This window comes from Eutrigla gurnardus, assembly GCF_963514095.1.
Source record: "Eutrigla gurnardus genome assembly, chromosome: 13".
NCBI classification, from domain to species: domain Eukaryota; kingdom Metazoa; phylum Chordata; class Actinopteri; order Perciformes; family Triglidae; genus Eutrigla; species Eutrigla gurnardus.
This window is the reverse complement of record NC_139936.1, coordinates 26,661,900-26,677,792: the sequence shown is the minus strand read 5'-3', so window position 1 is coordinate 26,677,792 and position 15,893 is coordinate 26,661,900. Positions and strand designations below refer to the sequence as shown.

Here is a 15,893-nt window from a genome sequence, read left to right as displayed (position 1 = left end):
GGGAATTCCCGCGGGTCACGTAATGGGAGTCAAAGTTTTATTAATCCCGTGATTCGGACGGGATGGGAATAAAAATCAACGGGAGCGGGCAGGAGCGGGAACGCCATTAATAGATGATGATTTTCAGCCGTGTTAAACAACCAAAAGGACAGACACGTCCATTTTTGTAGTCATCTTTCAGTGAGCCAAAACAATTTTGACTTGCTTTAGCAAGTCAAAAGAACTACACATCCAACAGTGCTTTGACTTCCGGCCGGGCCGGCCACTACCGGAAGTTAAATGCGCGGAGGGAGGTAGAGGCGATGAAGCCGGGAAGCGAGAGCTACAGACTAAAGTCCGACACAATGATCCGTCGGTGAGATTAACTGACTTTATTGGGAAGTCGCAAATATTGCATAGATTCATGCGAGTTGAATGTGATGAAAAAACAAAAAAAAAACGGAGTTGGATGGGAGTGGGAGTAATTTTGAGTGGGAGCGGGAGTCATTCTACAGGAGTGGGACGGGATGGGATTTTTTTTTTTACTCCGGCCCGGGATTGGGATGGGATGGGATTTTTTCTCTGGGAGTGGGATGGGACGGGAGTGAAAATCCACTCCCGTGTCATGCTCTAGTGTGCAGTCACGCTTAACCAATTGCATTTTTGTGTTGTAATAGTGGAAGGACTGCAACAATGCTGTTCAAAGTGCAATACCAAGGAAAGAAGAAGTACATTAAACTAAATGGAGCATCGCATTCACAATTTCTCAATGAGGGTAAGTTATTGTTTTGGTGTAAGTGACAATGTCTGCTTAATTTATATAACACATTTACAACAACTGTAGTTGACCAAAATGCTGAACAGACTTTACCCAAACGTTAGCCCCACGTGACAACAGGTTTGGGAAAAAGTTCAAGTTTGCAAATATATTTCTGCATAATACAGCAGTAAATAAAGTTAAAGTACACCAAGTGTTTCTGTTGAGTGTGGATGACAAATTCACCCGCAGCAGCAGTGAATTATAAAGTTACTCCTATGATATCAAATATTCCAAATATGTTTGCTTGAAACATCATTAACTGCTCTGGATAGCTACCACAGAGTGGCCACTGGCTAGGGAATTGAAAGTGGCTTGAACAGAATAGAACTACATTTGTGAATTGCACTATTGCCATGGATTATGTATTGTTTTCATCTTCAGGTACACTACATTAACCATCAAAGAGCTTAAAAGCTGTACAGTAATGTAAAGGGCCTTTATTTGCCTCAACCAAATGCATTCCAGCCTTCATTAAAAAAAATGTTTTCTGTTTCATAGCTAAAGTCAAGTTCAACATACCCACTGAGACGGACATATATGTGCTGGATGACACTGGAACAGAGGTCGATGAAGAGGTCTTCAGTGACATCCTGGAGGAAAAAACGGACATCCTGTGGACTATTGTTGATGTCCTTTCAGTCACTGGTAAATGGTCATTTGATTATATTTTACATTGAAGGGTTACAGTACTAACATGCAGCCGTTCTAATTTACTTTCCATCACAAAAAAAGATAAGGTTCTTACAAATATCCTGTTTTAAATTTTATCTATTAGGTATTATTAGCTTTTTATTGTTTTCAGAACCGAACCAATACCTATTAAATATATCGGTACCGACCTAAATACTTGCTTGTCAACTAGTCTTGACTGTCATGGCCTTAAGTGTTTAAAGTGTGGCCATATCAACCGCCAACAAGAAGACAGTTTCCCTATGTCTTCCCACGCTCTCACTTCCTTTCAATTGAACCTGTGGGTCAATTAATGAAATCAGAAGTAAAAAAATGTTTTTGAAAACAATGTTGTGTTCCCTCTTTTCAGACTCTCCTGTCCCATCCAAATGCACAGAGACCTTGTCACTATCATCACGCTCATCAGGGAGTGATACATCTCTAATGTCCCCAAAAAGACAGCATGTTGATGACTCCTTTCTGATGTCTCCAAAAAGACACTCCGCTGATGATGCCATTCTGAAGTCCCCAAAAAGTCATATTGATGACAGTTCTTCACAGGCCAAAGAGGTGGTGTTTTTTTGTAGAATATTTATCCTTATGTCATAAGTATTGTATGTTTTTGACATAACATTTTTTGGTATGATCTAATTTTTTTTCTTATCCCTGTTAAGCTTGTCAAAAGAGTTTTGGAACAAAAGCCTGGAGGGGAGAGGATACTAAAAGAATACGCCATGAAAGGAGAGATGAAGGACCGAACACGACGTGATCTTGTCAACATCATTGTTGCTGATATGGTGGAAAAGTATGGGTAAGTAAAATGCTTTATAGTGCATGATTTAGTGAAGAGTATATTCAAAGTATTAGATTAAAGACAAATGCAGCTAAATAAGAGAAATGCAACTACAGACAGACGCAAATAGCAGGTGAGTATAATTGATAAATGACAACCATGGCCAGACAGAATTTTTTCCTTACAGTGCAACTTATCATTTATCTCCACAGACGTGCTCCACCGAAGGACAAAAGAACACAGTATGCATTGGGGATCGTAACACTGTTTCCTTCTCTAAAAGATCCCTACTCCAAAAAAGGCTATGTGAGTATATATTTTAAAGTGTGGTTAATTTTTCCTAATCTTTCATGTTATAGCAATCAAGACTTTTGCTGTTTGTTAGGTATAATATAAGCAGGCTTTTTCTATTACCAACATTGCTTGGGCTGCAGGCAGCAAGGGGCAATTAACATTCTTGATGGTAACTAATATTTTGTTTGTAAATCTTGTTAACCCTTCTTTTCTACAGGTATCTATATTGAATCATGCTGAAATTTCTTTATTAATTTCCAACTTTGTTATTGTTTTTAGGAACATTTCTTTGATGCAGATAGCAATGAGGGCTACATTGCCTGGAAGCTTAAAAACATACAGCGGGACCTGAGCCGTGACAGTAGCAGTGGAGTTAGGAGCAGAAGCTCTCGCATCTCAGACAGTAGCGGACCAGAGTTGGAGAGAGAAGTGGCTAAAGAGCACCAACTGGAGGGAGACCAATGTCGCGAGGCCATATCTCTACTGAAACACAGCACAGACAAAGAACAGATCTTCATGAAAATGAAAGCAACCTTCCACCACAGAAAAAAGCTGATCCACGATCCTGAGCAATGCAGCACAGTGCTTACAGTGTTCCCAAGGTTCCTTGACACAAAAGGCCTGGTAAGTTGACATTAATTATGTTTAAAATATGATGAAGGTGGTTATTTCCTCCCACTGCTGCCACCCTCAAATAAACCTACACATGCTTTCTCCCCTTTAGGTCTTGCAGGACTTTGAACTGTTGTTTGGAGCCGAGACTTCACCAAAGCTCCTTGAGAAATGGGGAACACTCCTGAAGGCAAAAGTAATAGAGCAAGCCAAAAACCTCAGCAAGACACCCCTGCTTGACTACCTCATTCAGTCTGCAGAGGAGAACCCTGATGAGGATGATGAAGTCCCAGGTAAATTATATAGAATAATAACCTGTTTGTATTTGGCCACCTTTTCAGATGTTAACTTATTCATTTTATTGACAATGACAAATGACTGTGCTAACAATTTATACTTTTTTATTGACAAGAGCTTTTTGAAGGGCTTTTGTCAGGTGTATTTCATGCTCAAAGCAGGTGCTCTCCCTTCTTCTCAGGTTGGGATAGTGACATGGCCTCACTTCTATTGCTGGTCTACCTCCTGCCACCACCATCAAGTGGAAAGAAGGGAGCTGTGAAGATCAGTATCCGGGAAGCTGTGGATCGTGTAGTAAAGTTTCATAAGGTCAGTGTATCCTGATTTCTATTTTTAAACCATCCAAGATGCAATAGTGTAACCCAACAAAACAAACATGTTTCAGCTAATTATTGTACATTTCACTTGATATAAAGGAACTATAGAAGTGGATTTCCTTACAGGTAGAGATGCAGTAGCATGGCTGTTTAACATACATACATGATAGAGTAAGTCTCAGTCAGGAAATATCTGAATCTAAATCTCTTCCAAACCTCCAGCATTTAGACAAGTAATGTCCCACAAATACCAGAATAAGTTGCAAGTGATGATATGTAAACACAACAGTCAGTTTTCAACAACTTCTCATAGGACAGTTCAGTTGAAGTTCCTTGTTTAATTCTTTGGGATGAATGGTGTGGAGGTAATAAATCTTTTTTGCAATGCAGCAGTTTCTTTTCAGTGTCACCTCCATGTTCCTTGTGAAAAATTAACTGAATAAAAATTTGAGGAAAAAGTGTACTGATACATTTGTTTGCTGTCTTACAGTCATGTCGCAGCCTTCAGGAGCACTCTGGTCCAGACCAGCGGAGGCAGCCCTACATCCTGGCAGTTGGGACAACAAGAAACAGCATCCATGAGTACTACATCGCGGTGGATGGTGAGCTCCTTCCCTGCAAGGCCAAGTCTTCCCTCTCAGCCTTTGATGAACTTTTCAAGACACATTATGTGTTTGGCATCTCTTATGACCAGGCCTTAAACGGCATGTACACATTTGTGCAGACCACCATCTACAACATTGACGTAGGGCTTTCTCACAAAACTCCCAGAGTCAAGGACCTTAGGGCAAAGCTCCTCAACTAAAGTTGCTATGTTTAGATGCTTTGTTTGCAAGTCCAGTTTTGTCACCATTCAGCAATTGGTCCGCCATCTCAAGCTTTCACATGCCTTTTTTCCTGGTAAGAAGTTTCAATTGGTGTGTGACCAGAATGGATGCCGTCAGAGATTTTGCACTTTTTCAGGCTTCAGAAAACATCTTCACTGCAAGCATAATGCTGAAAGTCTAGGTCAAACTGATAATGAATCAGTTACTCCTTCAGTTGTAATACCTGATCAGCAAACAGTGTCAGCTTCAATTTCAGAGCAACCAGTGAATTCTCAAAGCTGTAATGAGACCAGGCAACATACCCAAGAAATGTGTGCATCCCTTATTGCAAAACTTCAGAGCAGTGGTGTGGCTACTAATGTCATAAAGACTGTTGTTGAAAATATGGAGGAGCTTGTAGAGGAGTTGCATTCAAATGTTAAAGAAGATGTTGCAAAAATACTACCTAATGTTGAGGACATGAGAACAGAATTTTACGATTATTTTGACAGTCTTGAAAATCCATTTAGCAAACTAAACACTGAGACAAAATGGAAAAAATATTTCAAGGAGAAATGGGGTCTTGTAGAACCTGCTGAGGTTCCTCTAGGAGTGAGGTATGATACCAGAAGGAATCGAGCCACTGGCACATACGATCAAGTTCCTGTAACAGACAAATTTGTGTACATTCCTCTTTTGGAAACACTGAAGTTCATATTCAACAACAAGGAGATTTGTAATCATATTTCTCAGGCTTGTGAGAAAACGGGGGTTTATAAAGATTTCTGTGATGGGAACTATTTTAAAGATCACCCCCTTTTCTCTGAAAAGCCACACTCTCTCCAAATACAGATATTCTACGATGATTTTGAAATGGCAAATCCACTAGGATCCAAGCATGGTATCCATAAGATCCGAAGTATATACTTTATTTTACGAAATCTGTCTCCAAGGATAAACTCAGCACTTATGAATATTCATCTTCTGGCACTTTTTCATACTGAGGATGTAAAGAAGTATGGATTCAATGCCATCTTGGAGCCTCTTGTACTTGATCTGAAAGTCCTTGAGTGCACAGGAATTGAAGTGCCTTTCTCTGATGAACCAGTTTGCGGAACAATTGCACAAGTAACTGGGGACAATTTGGGATTGCACACACTACTTGGGTACGTTGAATCATTCAGCGCAAACTATTTTTGCCGTTTTTGTCTGGTAGACAAAGAGATCTCACAGACAGTTTTCAGTGATGATGATCCAAGAATAACATTCCGCAATAAAGCACTGCATGCTCAGCACTGCAATGACCTCATGGCAGATCCTACGCTGCCATCGACATTTGGAGTGAAGCGCACATGTTTACTTAATGATCTACAGTACTTTCATGTTTCTGACAACTATTCTGTAGACATTATGCATGACATATTGGAAGGAGTGGGGCAATTTGAGCTGAAGTTGCTTTTTGGTTACCTCTCAGACAACAACATCATATCCAAGACAGACATTTGTAACGGGATATATTCATACAATTATGGCTTTGTTGAGCGAAAAAATCGACCAACCAGAATCAACTTGGAGCAGCCTGGAAATGGCATCGGTCTCAATGCCATTCAAACATTTTGCTTGATACGGAATATGCCCTTGATATTTGGAGATGTTGTACAAGAAGGAAATGCACACTGGAGACTCTTGTTGCTTCTGTTGCAAATTATGAATATCATATTTTCTCCAGTCATTACTGATGGCATGACAGTATGTCTGAAGCATGTCATTGTCGAACATCATCAACTTTTCAAAGAGCTTTATCCACAGCGCAAAATGATTCCTAAACATCACTTCATGACTCATTATCCCAGGTCCATTCGTAAAATAGGTCCAATTCTTCATGTTTGGGCTATGAGGTTTGAAGCTAAGCATAGGTTTTTCAAGAACACAATCAAAAATTTCAAAAATATTACGTCGTTGGCTAAAAAACATCAGATGGCTATAGCATACCACTGGGAATCAATGCCATTTAAAAGTGTTGACTGTGGGCCAGTAAAAACTGTTCAGCTCAATGCCTTAGCAAATGGTGAAATAATTGCTGAAGAACTGCAGGTTGACTTGGACTGTGAAGTTGATGTGACATCTTGGATCACTTGTTTTGGGACAGAGTATCGCCCAGGCCTTCTGGTTTGTGCAAGTATAGATGAGGATTTGCCAATATTTAGTCAAATAACAGACATTGTTGCATTTAATGGGGACTATTTTCTTCTAGCAGAGGACTTTGAGACACTGTGTTTTGCAGAGCATTTTCATTCTTTTCAAGTGAGACAGGGAAATGCTGAAAAGGTTTCAATGCTGAAGGTTGATGAGTTGCGTTTGTTTAGGCCATTTGATCTGCAGACAACTTATGGTTTTGACAGAAATGACCAGTATGTGGTGCCTGTGCATGTGTTTGTATAAGAAACATGTTCCTTGTTGCCATGCACACCTTTTTTATTTTTCATAATGCTGTATTGTTTTCTCAAATTCATTTTCTGCTCTGCATTTTGCACTGTTTTGCACTGAGCCTATTTTTGGGTTGGTTCAAGTTGCAACTGGTTACATCGTCTAAATATGTAAAACCATCAATAGATATGTAATAACAGCAGCAACAAAAATAAAAATGTTTTCAAGTATCTAATGTGTAGGCTGTTCATTACTGAAGTGATGAAAATTCACCTTAAAAGTGTTGGGTGTACACCAGTCATAGAGTACATTCTCACTCACCAAGTGTTAAATAATCAGCTCTCCAAAGTGCTACAAAGCACTCATTTAGAGTACATCTTTTTACTCTCTGGGGGTTCAAGGTTTACACTGCAGGTGTTGGAAAGCACTGAAAGAGTGTCTAAAAGTACCAGTAATAGAGTATATTTGCACTCTCAAAGTGTTCAAATGTAACTCTTAATTTGGAGTATATATTTGACTCTTTTGACAGTGTTAAGTGAACACCGAACACTTGGACCTATATGTACCCCGAAATGGGTGTTAAATGTACACCTATAGAGTACAATGTACACTGTGATTTTTGCTGTGTAGAACTGTGTGTGTAAGGTTCCACCCAGAACCCCCCATGAGAGGTTCTACAAAGAACCCATACTGGGGGTTCCACCAAGAACCCTTTCATTTTCCAATGGTTTCATCTAGAACCCAAAAAGGGAGTTCCACCCAGAACCCCTCATTAGAGGTTCTACAAAGAACCCACGCAGGGAGTTCCACTAAGAACCCTTTCATATTTCAAGGGTTTCATCTAGAACCTGCACAGAGAGTTCCACTAAGAACCCTTTCATTTTTCAAGGGTTACGTCTAGAACCCACAGAGGGAGTTCCACTAAGAACCCTTTCATTTTTCAAGGGTTTTATCTAGAACCAACAAAGGGAGTTCCACTAAGAACCCTTTCGTTTTTCAAGGGTTATGTCTAGAACCTACACAGGGAGTTCCACTAAGAACCCTTTCGTTTTTCAAGGGTTTTATCTAGAACCCACACAAGGAGTTCCACTAAGAACCCTTTCATATTTCAAGGGTTTCATCTAGAACCCACACAGGGAATTCCACTAAGAACCCTTTTGTTTTTCAAGGGTTTCATCTAGAACCTACAAAAGGAGTTCCACCAAGAACCCTTTCATGTTTCAAGGGTTTCATCTAGACCTCACACAGGGGGATCTAAAAACATCCCTTTTCAAAGGTTTTCACAAATAACTGTCTTGTCCTCTGAGGGTTCTATAAAGAACCATATTGTATTCTACAGATCAGTGTAGTTCATATTATATTGTGGTCATTTATCATGTTGACATTGAACAAACATTCAAAACATTTTAATGAGAAAAACATTTATTTAAAGTCCAACAGAACAGGCTGTGTAGGTCCCAGGGGAGAACAGGTCAAAAGTCAGCATAGGTCCAGTGGAATCAGCAACATGACAGGCCAGACACATCATGCTGTCCTCAGTCGTGGATTTGTGTAATCTCCAGCAACGGTGACATGGCAGAAAGGGGAGACCAAAAAAATGTTTAGTTCCATCAATCCAAGGTGCATTTACTGTGCATTTTCTGTGCATTTACTGCCTTATTGTAAGCTATCTACAAACAATAAAATAATGCATGGTCCAATGAAAGGAATCAGAGTACATACTGTATGTAGTTATCGTGACAGTGGAACAGAATCATGAGAAAGTGAGGGAACCCCACAACGTTTTCACATTGATTTAAATAATGTTAAAATACTTTTCAGTGTTATGTCACAAGTACTCAAAATGTTACATATTGTAACAATAATGGAAATCTCAGCAAAACCCTCTTTTTCAAGCCAATGGCACACTTCGGCTTTCGTCCAAGCTGTGTAAGTCATTTCTACAAGAAAACAAACAAACAATCAAAACATAACAAGAAACAAATGCTTAGTCCACCTTTCACCATAAAAGTCCTCAGCTAGGGTCAAGCATGCTGAAATAAGATATTATATTTAGCTCACCTTGATTCTCTGAAGTTTCTTCTGTTCTCTCTCTCTTCTGTTCTTCTTTGTTTTGTTCTGTTCACAGTAATCACTATTGGTATGTCACACCTGGTTTGTAGAGGGGGAAGACCAGACTATATGGTGCAATCCATGGGGCAACCAGCTCTTAACTCACACATGACAGCAGCCGTTGTGCCAGCTCACAGGCCCAACACACCAAACCTTGCCCTTTCCCCTGGGAGATCAAGGTTCAATTCCCGGCATCAACAAACCCTGATGTAGTAGCCCCAAAGTCAGTGTTACAAAATGATTTTTTCATCAGTTAAGGCTTGGCCTCTGACATCAAAGACCTTTCTTTATCACTGAACTTTTGTGCAGCTTCACAACTTGACTAAGCCAGTGTAGAAGAAAATGTGTTACCTTACATTTCTTATTTGTATCCCATATAATGTTCCTTTCTCTCGGGAACATCAAATGTCCTGCTGAGCTGCATTCATTGTATGTAACCCTTGCCATGTTGATGAAAAGACCCTTTGATCTGTCCCCCTTCCTGGACCGTCTCCGAAACACCTTCATCTCACATACTTGATCAAGGCCTTCATGAATGGCCCCTGTTGTGACACTATGTAGAAAGAACCCAGCTGTTCCGAGGGAAGTCACACCTTTATGTTGTCTCAGGACGTCTCTTCCTCTTGGGAGAGACGCGTATTGAATCTATGTAAATCCACTGTTTAGACCTGCCCCTTTGGTTCTGTGTATAAAGTTATCCCTCACCTCACATATTTTAGAATGGACTGTGTGGCAACGCGACATTGTCTTTTCTCCACTGTCAGTGATTAAACCTCATTTGAACCAGCCACAGAATTGGACCTGAAGAGTTGTCTTCCACAATATAAGCAGGGTACAGCAGCCATGGGATGAGGCCGATCATGGAAAAGTATGAGGAGACAAATACATGAGTAAAATTGTCTGTAAAATAAGTGTTTAATTGTCTGTCACTAATCCACACACCATCTCAGTAGGCATTAACATGGTCACTCTTCATCAACCAGGCCTTGAACTCACAACTTCAAACTGTATCTCTAGATCACGTGACTTGTAACAAACTTTCAAAAGCCTGTCCAGTGAGTAGTATAGCTCACTTAGATGCCCCAGAAAGAGGGGTTATATCCTTGCTGTAGGGACCCAGGGTTCAATTCCCCTGGCTGCTTCTTTGCTGTGTGTCAATTTCCTCCTGAAGAAGGGAGTAGTGTAACTAAACTTTAAAAAATAAACACAATTATTTATTTTATAATTACAAATTCTGATATGTTTTTGTCAAACATCATCTACCATGACTCTAAAACTTTGACTTTTCATTTGTTACACAATGACTAGCAGGTATTTTGATGTATTACCATTATCACCCTTGCTGGGGCTTGAACCCACATCGTCTGGAACCAGCTCCTAGCCAACTGAGCTAATTGTCTGGAAGTGCAATCAGCAAGGTATTATATCTGTCAACATGGGAATTGAACCTGTGACCTAAAAGCAGAAATCACAGTTTGTACAGACAGAGCTAAACAGACACATGATCAGCTCCTTCTGTCTGACCACTGACATGAAGGAACTGTCAACCTGGCTGTGTGAGTGAGTGTGGCGAGTCAGAGGAGGCCCTGACCTACACATTCTGCTGGATAGCTCAGTGGGTAATGGTACAGACTTTAGATTTGGAGGGTGGGGGTTAAAATCCCAGTCACAGCTAATCTTTGCCTGGGTCAACAAGATTGGCTGATGAAGGTCTTGCTTTCTTATAATTAATGGTTGTGAAAATAAATTGGTAACAGAACATTTCAGTTTCAGGACTGCCATTATTTGTATGTCTGATCAGAATGTGTAAGGTGATAGACTAGTATGGTGGACCTGATGACTCCACCCACCTAGCAGGTTAGCTCAGTCACTACTGCCAGTGACTTTAGACTGGGTGGCAGGTGTTCAAATCCCAAGATGGGAAATTATGTTGCAGTTTGATCAACAGGATCTGGAGAAGAACAAATAAACAAAAAAATGGATATGGAAAGTATTTGTATCAGTAGTCACAAGGAATTGTATTTTGCACCATTATTGGTAAGTGTTATCAGGAAGTATGTCCCTGGTGACACAGGATCTTATACCCATGCTTTCAACAATCCCTGAAGAACTCTTTCTTCCAAAAACGGTTCTCTGGATCAAAATAGTTCTTACTGGAACCCTTAGCGTTACCAAGAACCCTTTTAAAACCTTTTATTCAGGAAAGGGGTTTTAAAGGTTTCTCTCGATCAAAAAGGTTCTTACTGGAACCATTAGTGTTACCAAGAACCCTTGAAAAACCCTTTCTTCGGGAAAGGGTTTTTCAGAAGCAAATGGTTCCAGGTAGAACCTCAGCCCTTGTGAAAGAACCCTATTGGAACCCTTATTTCTAAGAGTGCCTGGAGGTCTGAGGTGCTTGTCAGTCCATTGTCAACAGAAGACAGGCAATTGTGCTGGTGCTGTTAAAAATCGGCATTACAATAGAGCAAAAAGAAAAAGTGTGAGGCTATAAATGCTTGGAAAAAGAAAGGCAGAGAGGGGACTCATCATAAAAATGATTTTATTATCCTAATTATTATCAGAGGACGGATATCAATTCTTCACTTTTTACAATATACTGTCAGTCAGTTTTATACATTGTTTTATATATTAATCATTTTCAAATATTTTTACATGCTTTTGGGACTGACATTCCCTGGTCAGGTTAAGCAGAAAAATGAAAAAAAAAGGCACATGATTGCTCTTGTCCTCAGTGAGCAATACAGTCCAAAGAAACAAAGAACTGTAGTGGTTTGTATGAGCGCAGGTGAGGAGCCTCCTGATCATGTGACCCTTTGAAGCCTACTACATGTCTTGCTAGTGCAGCACGATATGTCCAAAGAAATTTTCCAAATTACAGACCTTATTAATCACTTAGATGTGGCAATTGACAGCAATCACATGTTTTGATTTGCTCAGATAAACTAAAACAAGAATAAAAAGAAAACACTCAAAGATTCTTCCTCATCTCCAAAGATCTGATACTGCAGAAACAAAATAATCGGAGGATCTTGAGCCACCTTTAGGGGCTGCACTCAGGTGTCTTGTTACTCTGTTCTGTACATGTAGCTGAATGTCAGAAATGTGGGACATTTCAAAGCTTGTCATAAGGTCTCTGTGAACGCACAGCTCAGTGGAACACATGAATTGATCAGATGCCTCTTTAAGACTCAAAGTTGCAAAGCTCTGTGGCCTGAAGGGAGCTCAGTGTGCTGTACAGTCTGTGAAGTAGCACACGCTTGTGCCACCAGTCCCTGCAGCTCTCTGAACTGTCCACAGTTTGAGATCCGACTGTGATTTGAAACGCTGCCCAAACTGTCTCAGAGGTTGTGCTCCGGCTTCAATGCCTGGGATGCTTAATCCAGTTTCGTATCATCCACTTCTGACCTGAGCATCTCTGGACCACCAGGCGAAGGCCAAAGTTGGCATCTTTGGACATTTCGACCTCCAAGCATCGACCGGTGTCCCTGCTGATGATTGGACCATTCTGTGACAAAGATGACATATGACATATCAAAACATAGCAAAATGTCTTCACTCTTTGATCAACTGTATTCTAATGCCTGTTTTTAAGGTATCACTTATTATTCAGAAAACATATTCGTAACTCAAGATCACAGTCAGACGATCAAGTGTTTGCTTCTTACCTGTGTAAAGTCCCAAAGCCTCTGGGAAGTCCTTGAAACAGCGTCACATTTTTTCAGTCTGGGAGTACGTCCTCTGCCGTCATCAATGAGGCATTTTGTGTCAGGCAGAAAGGTGGTTGACCCCAGGGGTCCTAGCTGGAGAAGCCCCTCGGTAGCATAGCGGGCGAGCTGCAACAGAGAGAAAAACCACTGTTACCACAGACTGTAGGCTATATGAGAAGGGGACGTACTCATCATGATGTCATTGGATTTTGGTCTATGGTTTTGAAGTCTTGAGTTCGAAATGTTGGCAATCGCCACCTTGGAATTTTTGCAACTGCATATTTATGCATATATATTTGCATATTTGGCCTGTGGAGGAGTGACTTGTGGATCTGACATAGATTCGACTTTGTAAACAGGAAGCAGTGCGGTAAACAACATATACACATCATTTAATATTATTTAACATTGTCCCGGATGTGCTAGCATCTATCTATCTATCTATCTATCTATCTATCTATCTATCTATCTATCTATCTATCTATCTATCTATCTATCTATCTATCTATCTATCTATCTATCTATCTAACACATTTATTGAGCGACTGTTGAGTCGAAGTTTGAGGTGTATCTTTCAGCCAATTGTTAACCTCCTGTATACATTGGTTCCACCCTCTGAGCTGTCAATCACAACACAACAGTTTAAAAAGTGAGTGGTATTTTGTGACTCCTCCAAAAATGATTGCACATACATTCGCATATTTATGTTCATGGTCTCTGAATGACAAGGAATTATAATTAGAACTACTAGAATGTTTTTCAATACATTTCTAATATTTGATATATTTATATTTGATTTATTTAAAATCTCTTTCATTCTAAAACATAGAATTATGAAAAATGTGAATGGAAAACACAAAATTTGGGAAAAAATAAAACGGAATCTGGAAACTTTTCATCGACAAAGGGGGGGGCCAAGTTTGGGAACCACTGCCCTAAAGCATCCCCTGCTTTCTGGTCTGTTGGACTCTAAATGGACCATCATGAACTAAATGAACATCATGCTGAATTGAAGAAGACTTGAAACTAGAGATTGAGTGTTGTGTGAATGTTTACTGAGATAATACATCAAGAGAGAAGTCGGACCATTTTCTCATAGACTTCCATACAATCAGACTTCTTTTTGCAACCAGTCATCGCTCCCTGATGGCCAAAACAGATAATGCAAGTTTAAGGCACTTCAGCGCTTTACGTTTAAGAACCGGAGGTTGCTGCATGTTTTTCACTGTTGGAGTCACATACGAGAAAAAATGACGGCTATAAAAACAACAACAACTTTTTGAGTGTGAATGCGTTGTTTAGCTGTGCCATGAGGACAGACAGCAGTACAGAAGTAGCAGGGTTTTAAGTGTTTAAATTATGTTATTCACAGCCCGGAAGAATCAATGTAATTGAATGCCCCCCCGCTGAAAAGATGACAGATAAACAGTGTGTCTTCCAATGCTTTATTGATCCAAACCCATGCCATATCATAACATCAATTAAAGAAAATCTTTAACGTTCAATTTAACTAAAATGATTAAATGTAGGCTCACACAAAAGGACACTATTAGCCCCCAGTTCTTATGTTGTAAGCCCAAGGACAAACCAGAGAACTCAGTTCACAGATATAGTATTTATTCAGGTCACAGGTAAAGTATAGCAGCGCTGGGCTTGGAATGGCAGAGCTCCCGCAGGATCTCAGTCAGAACGAACCCCGTTTCTGGGTGCTGGTTACATTTTATTTTCTCTGGCTGAGACTGACCCATACAGAGGTTGGATTTCACACAACCGAGTCTCACTGGTCAGTTATCTCTGACGTGAACTTACAGAAATGTAATATGAAACATGTATGGGTGTTGTCCTTTAGGTGTGTATCTATTCTAGCAAACCTAACTAACAGATCAAAGAGGGCCTTGAAGAGTCAAGAGACTCCTGCTTATCAGGTTAACTGTCACTCTGTTCTAATGAGCACAACCAGTGATTTATATGAGTTCAGTGAAAAAGTACAAGTCTAAAGTGAACAAAGTAAAAGCCAATTCTAACAACCCCAAGGCAAAAAGAGGCAGACAGGTGACTCTTAACAAAAAGTGGGCTCTAATAAAACCCTACATAGTGATTGGAGTGAATGGTTGAGGGACTAAATACACAAGAAACGAATCAGCCAACGAGACACAGGTGGGCAGACGGGAGGGCAGGCTGAGAGCTAATTGGTGGAAACAGAGCAGGGCGAGACTGAAACAACACAGGTGAGACACAAAAGGAGGGAAAAATTAAAAAAAACAAGGGGTGCAGTGGAATAGTCTATTCCACTGCACCCCTAGAGCATGTATAGAGGATATAGAGGAGCATGTGGAGGATGACTGACTGACACACACACACACACACACACACACACACACACTGCTAGCACAATAAAAACATTTTCTTTTTGCCAACAAGTGTATCAGTGTACTTATTTTTGTAAGTGACATTTTGGTATGGTTTGTGCAAAAACTGGTAAAAGGGGTGTCTTTCCTGGGACGGACCTCACTAATTTTGAAATCCTGGCTACGGCCCTACCTGTGACGTTTTCCCCAGAGGTCAAGGAATAGGAGTTAGGAATAGGAGTTAGGACCTTATTTTTTGACTATTCGACTGCACCCATCAAGTCAAGAAAACGCAGGACCCAAGAGGCAGGGAAATTCCCAAATAAACAGGAACTAGCCAACATAAACCTAAAATCATGATACAATCCTGGAAACAAATCTGCTGAAGTTTGAAATGCAAACCTATTTTTGGGTTCATATCCTGTATTAGTATTTTTGTCAGTCGATTTCAGCATTCAACATGTCTCCAAACTGCTTTTTGGAGGGGAGCTGCAGTGAGTGGCCTTTGAGAAGTTGCTTCGTGTGAGACAAGAGAATGCAGGTGGAGTTTGTGCATCAGTCAGATAAGTTATTAGACTAAAAAATGTCATACAGTTAAATTTTTGTCTGAAGAAAGGAATGAAGCTGCATGTTATCTTGTTGGTAAGTCAGAATGTAATTGTAGATACTTGGTTTAGGCATTCTGTGAGTAGAGCTAGTTGTACTTTTTAGT

General features: G+C 40.2%; 1 protein-coding gene across 1 annotated transcript in view; it reads right to left on the bottom strand.

The window, feature by feature from the left end:
• Positions 1-11,693: 11,693 nt before the first annotated feature.
• galnt9 (polypeptide N-acetylgalactosaminyltransferase 9) overlaps positions 11,694-15,893 on the bottom strand; it is a 183,699-nt gene continuing 179,499 nt past the window's right edge. Inside the window, exons 10-11 of the mRNA XM_084024144.1 lie at positions 12,792-12,959; positions 11,694-12,631 (exon numbers count right to left, since the gene is read on the bottom strand). Coding sequence (XP_083880270.1) covers positions 12,485-12,631; positions 12,792-12,959 — 315 coding nt within the window. The 3' untranslated portion in view covers positions 11,694-12,484. The remainder of the gene's footprint in view (positions 12,632-12,791; positions 12,960-15,893) is intronic.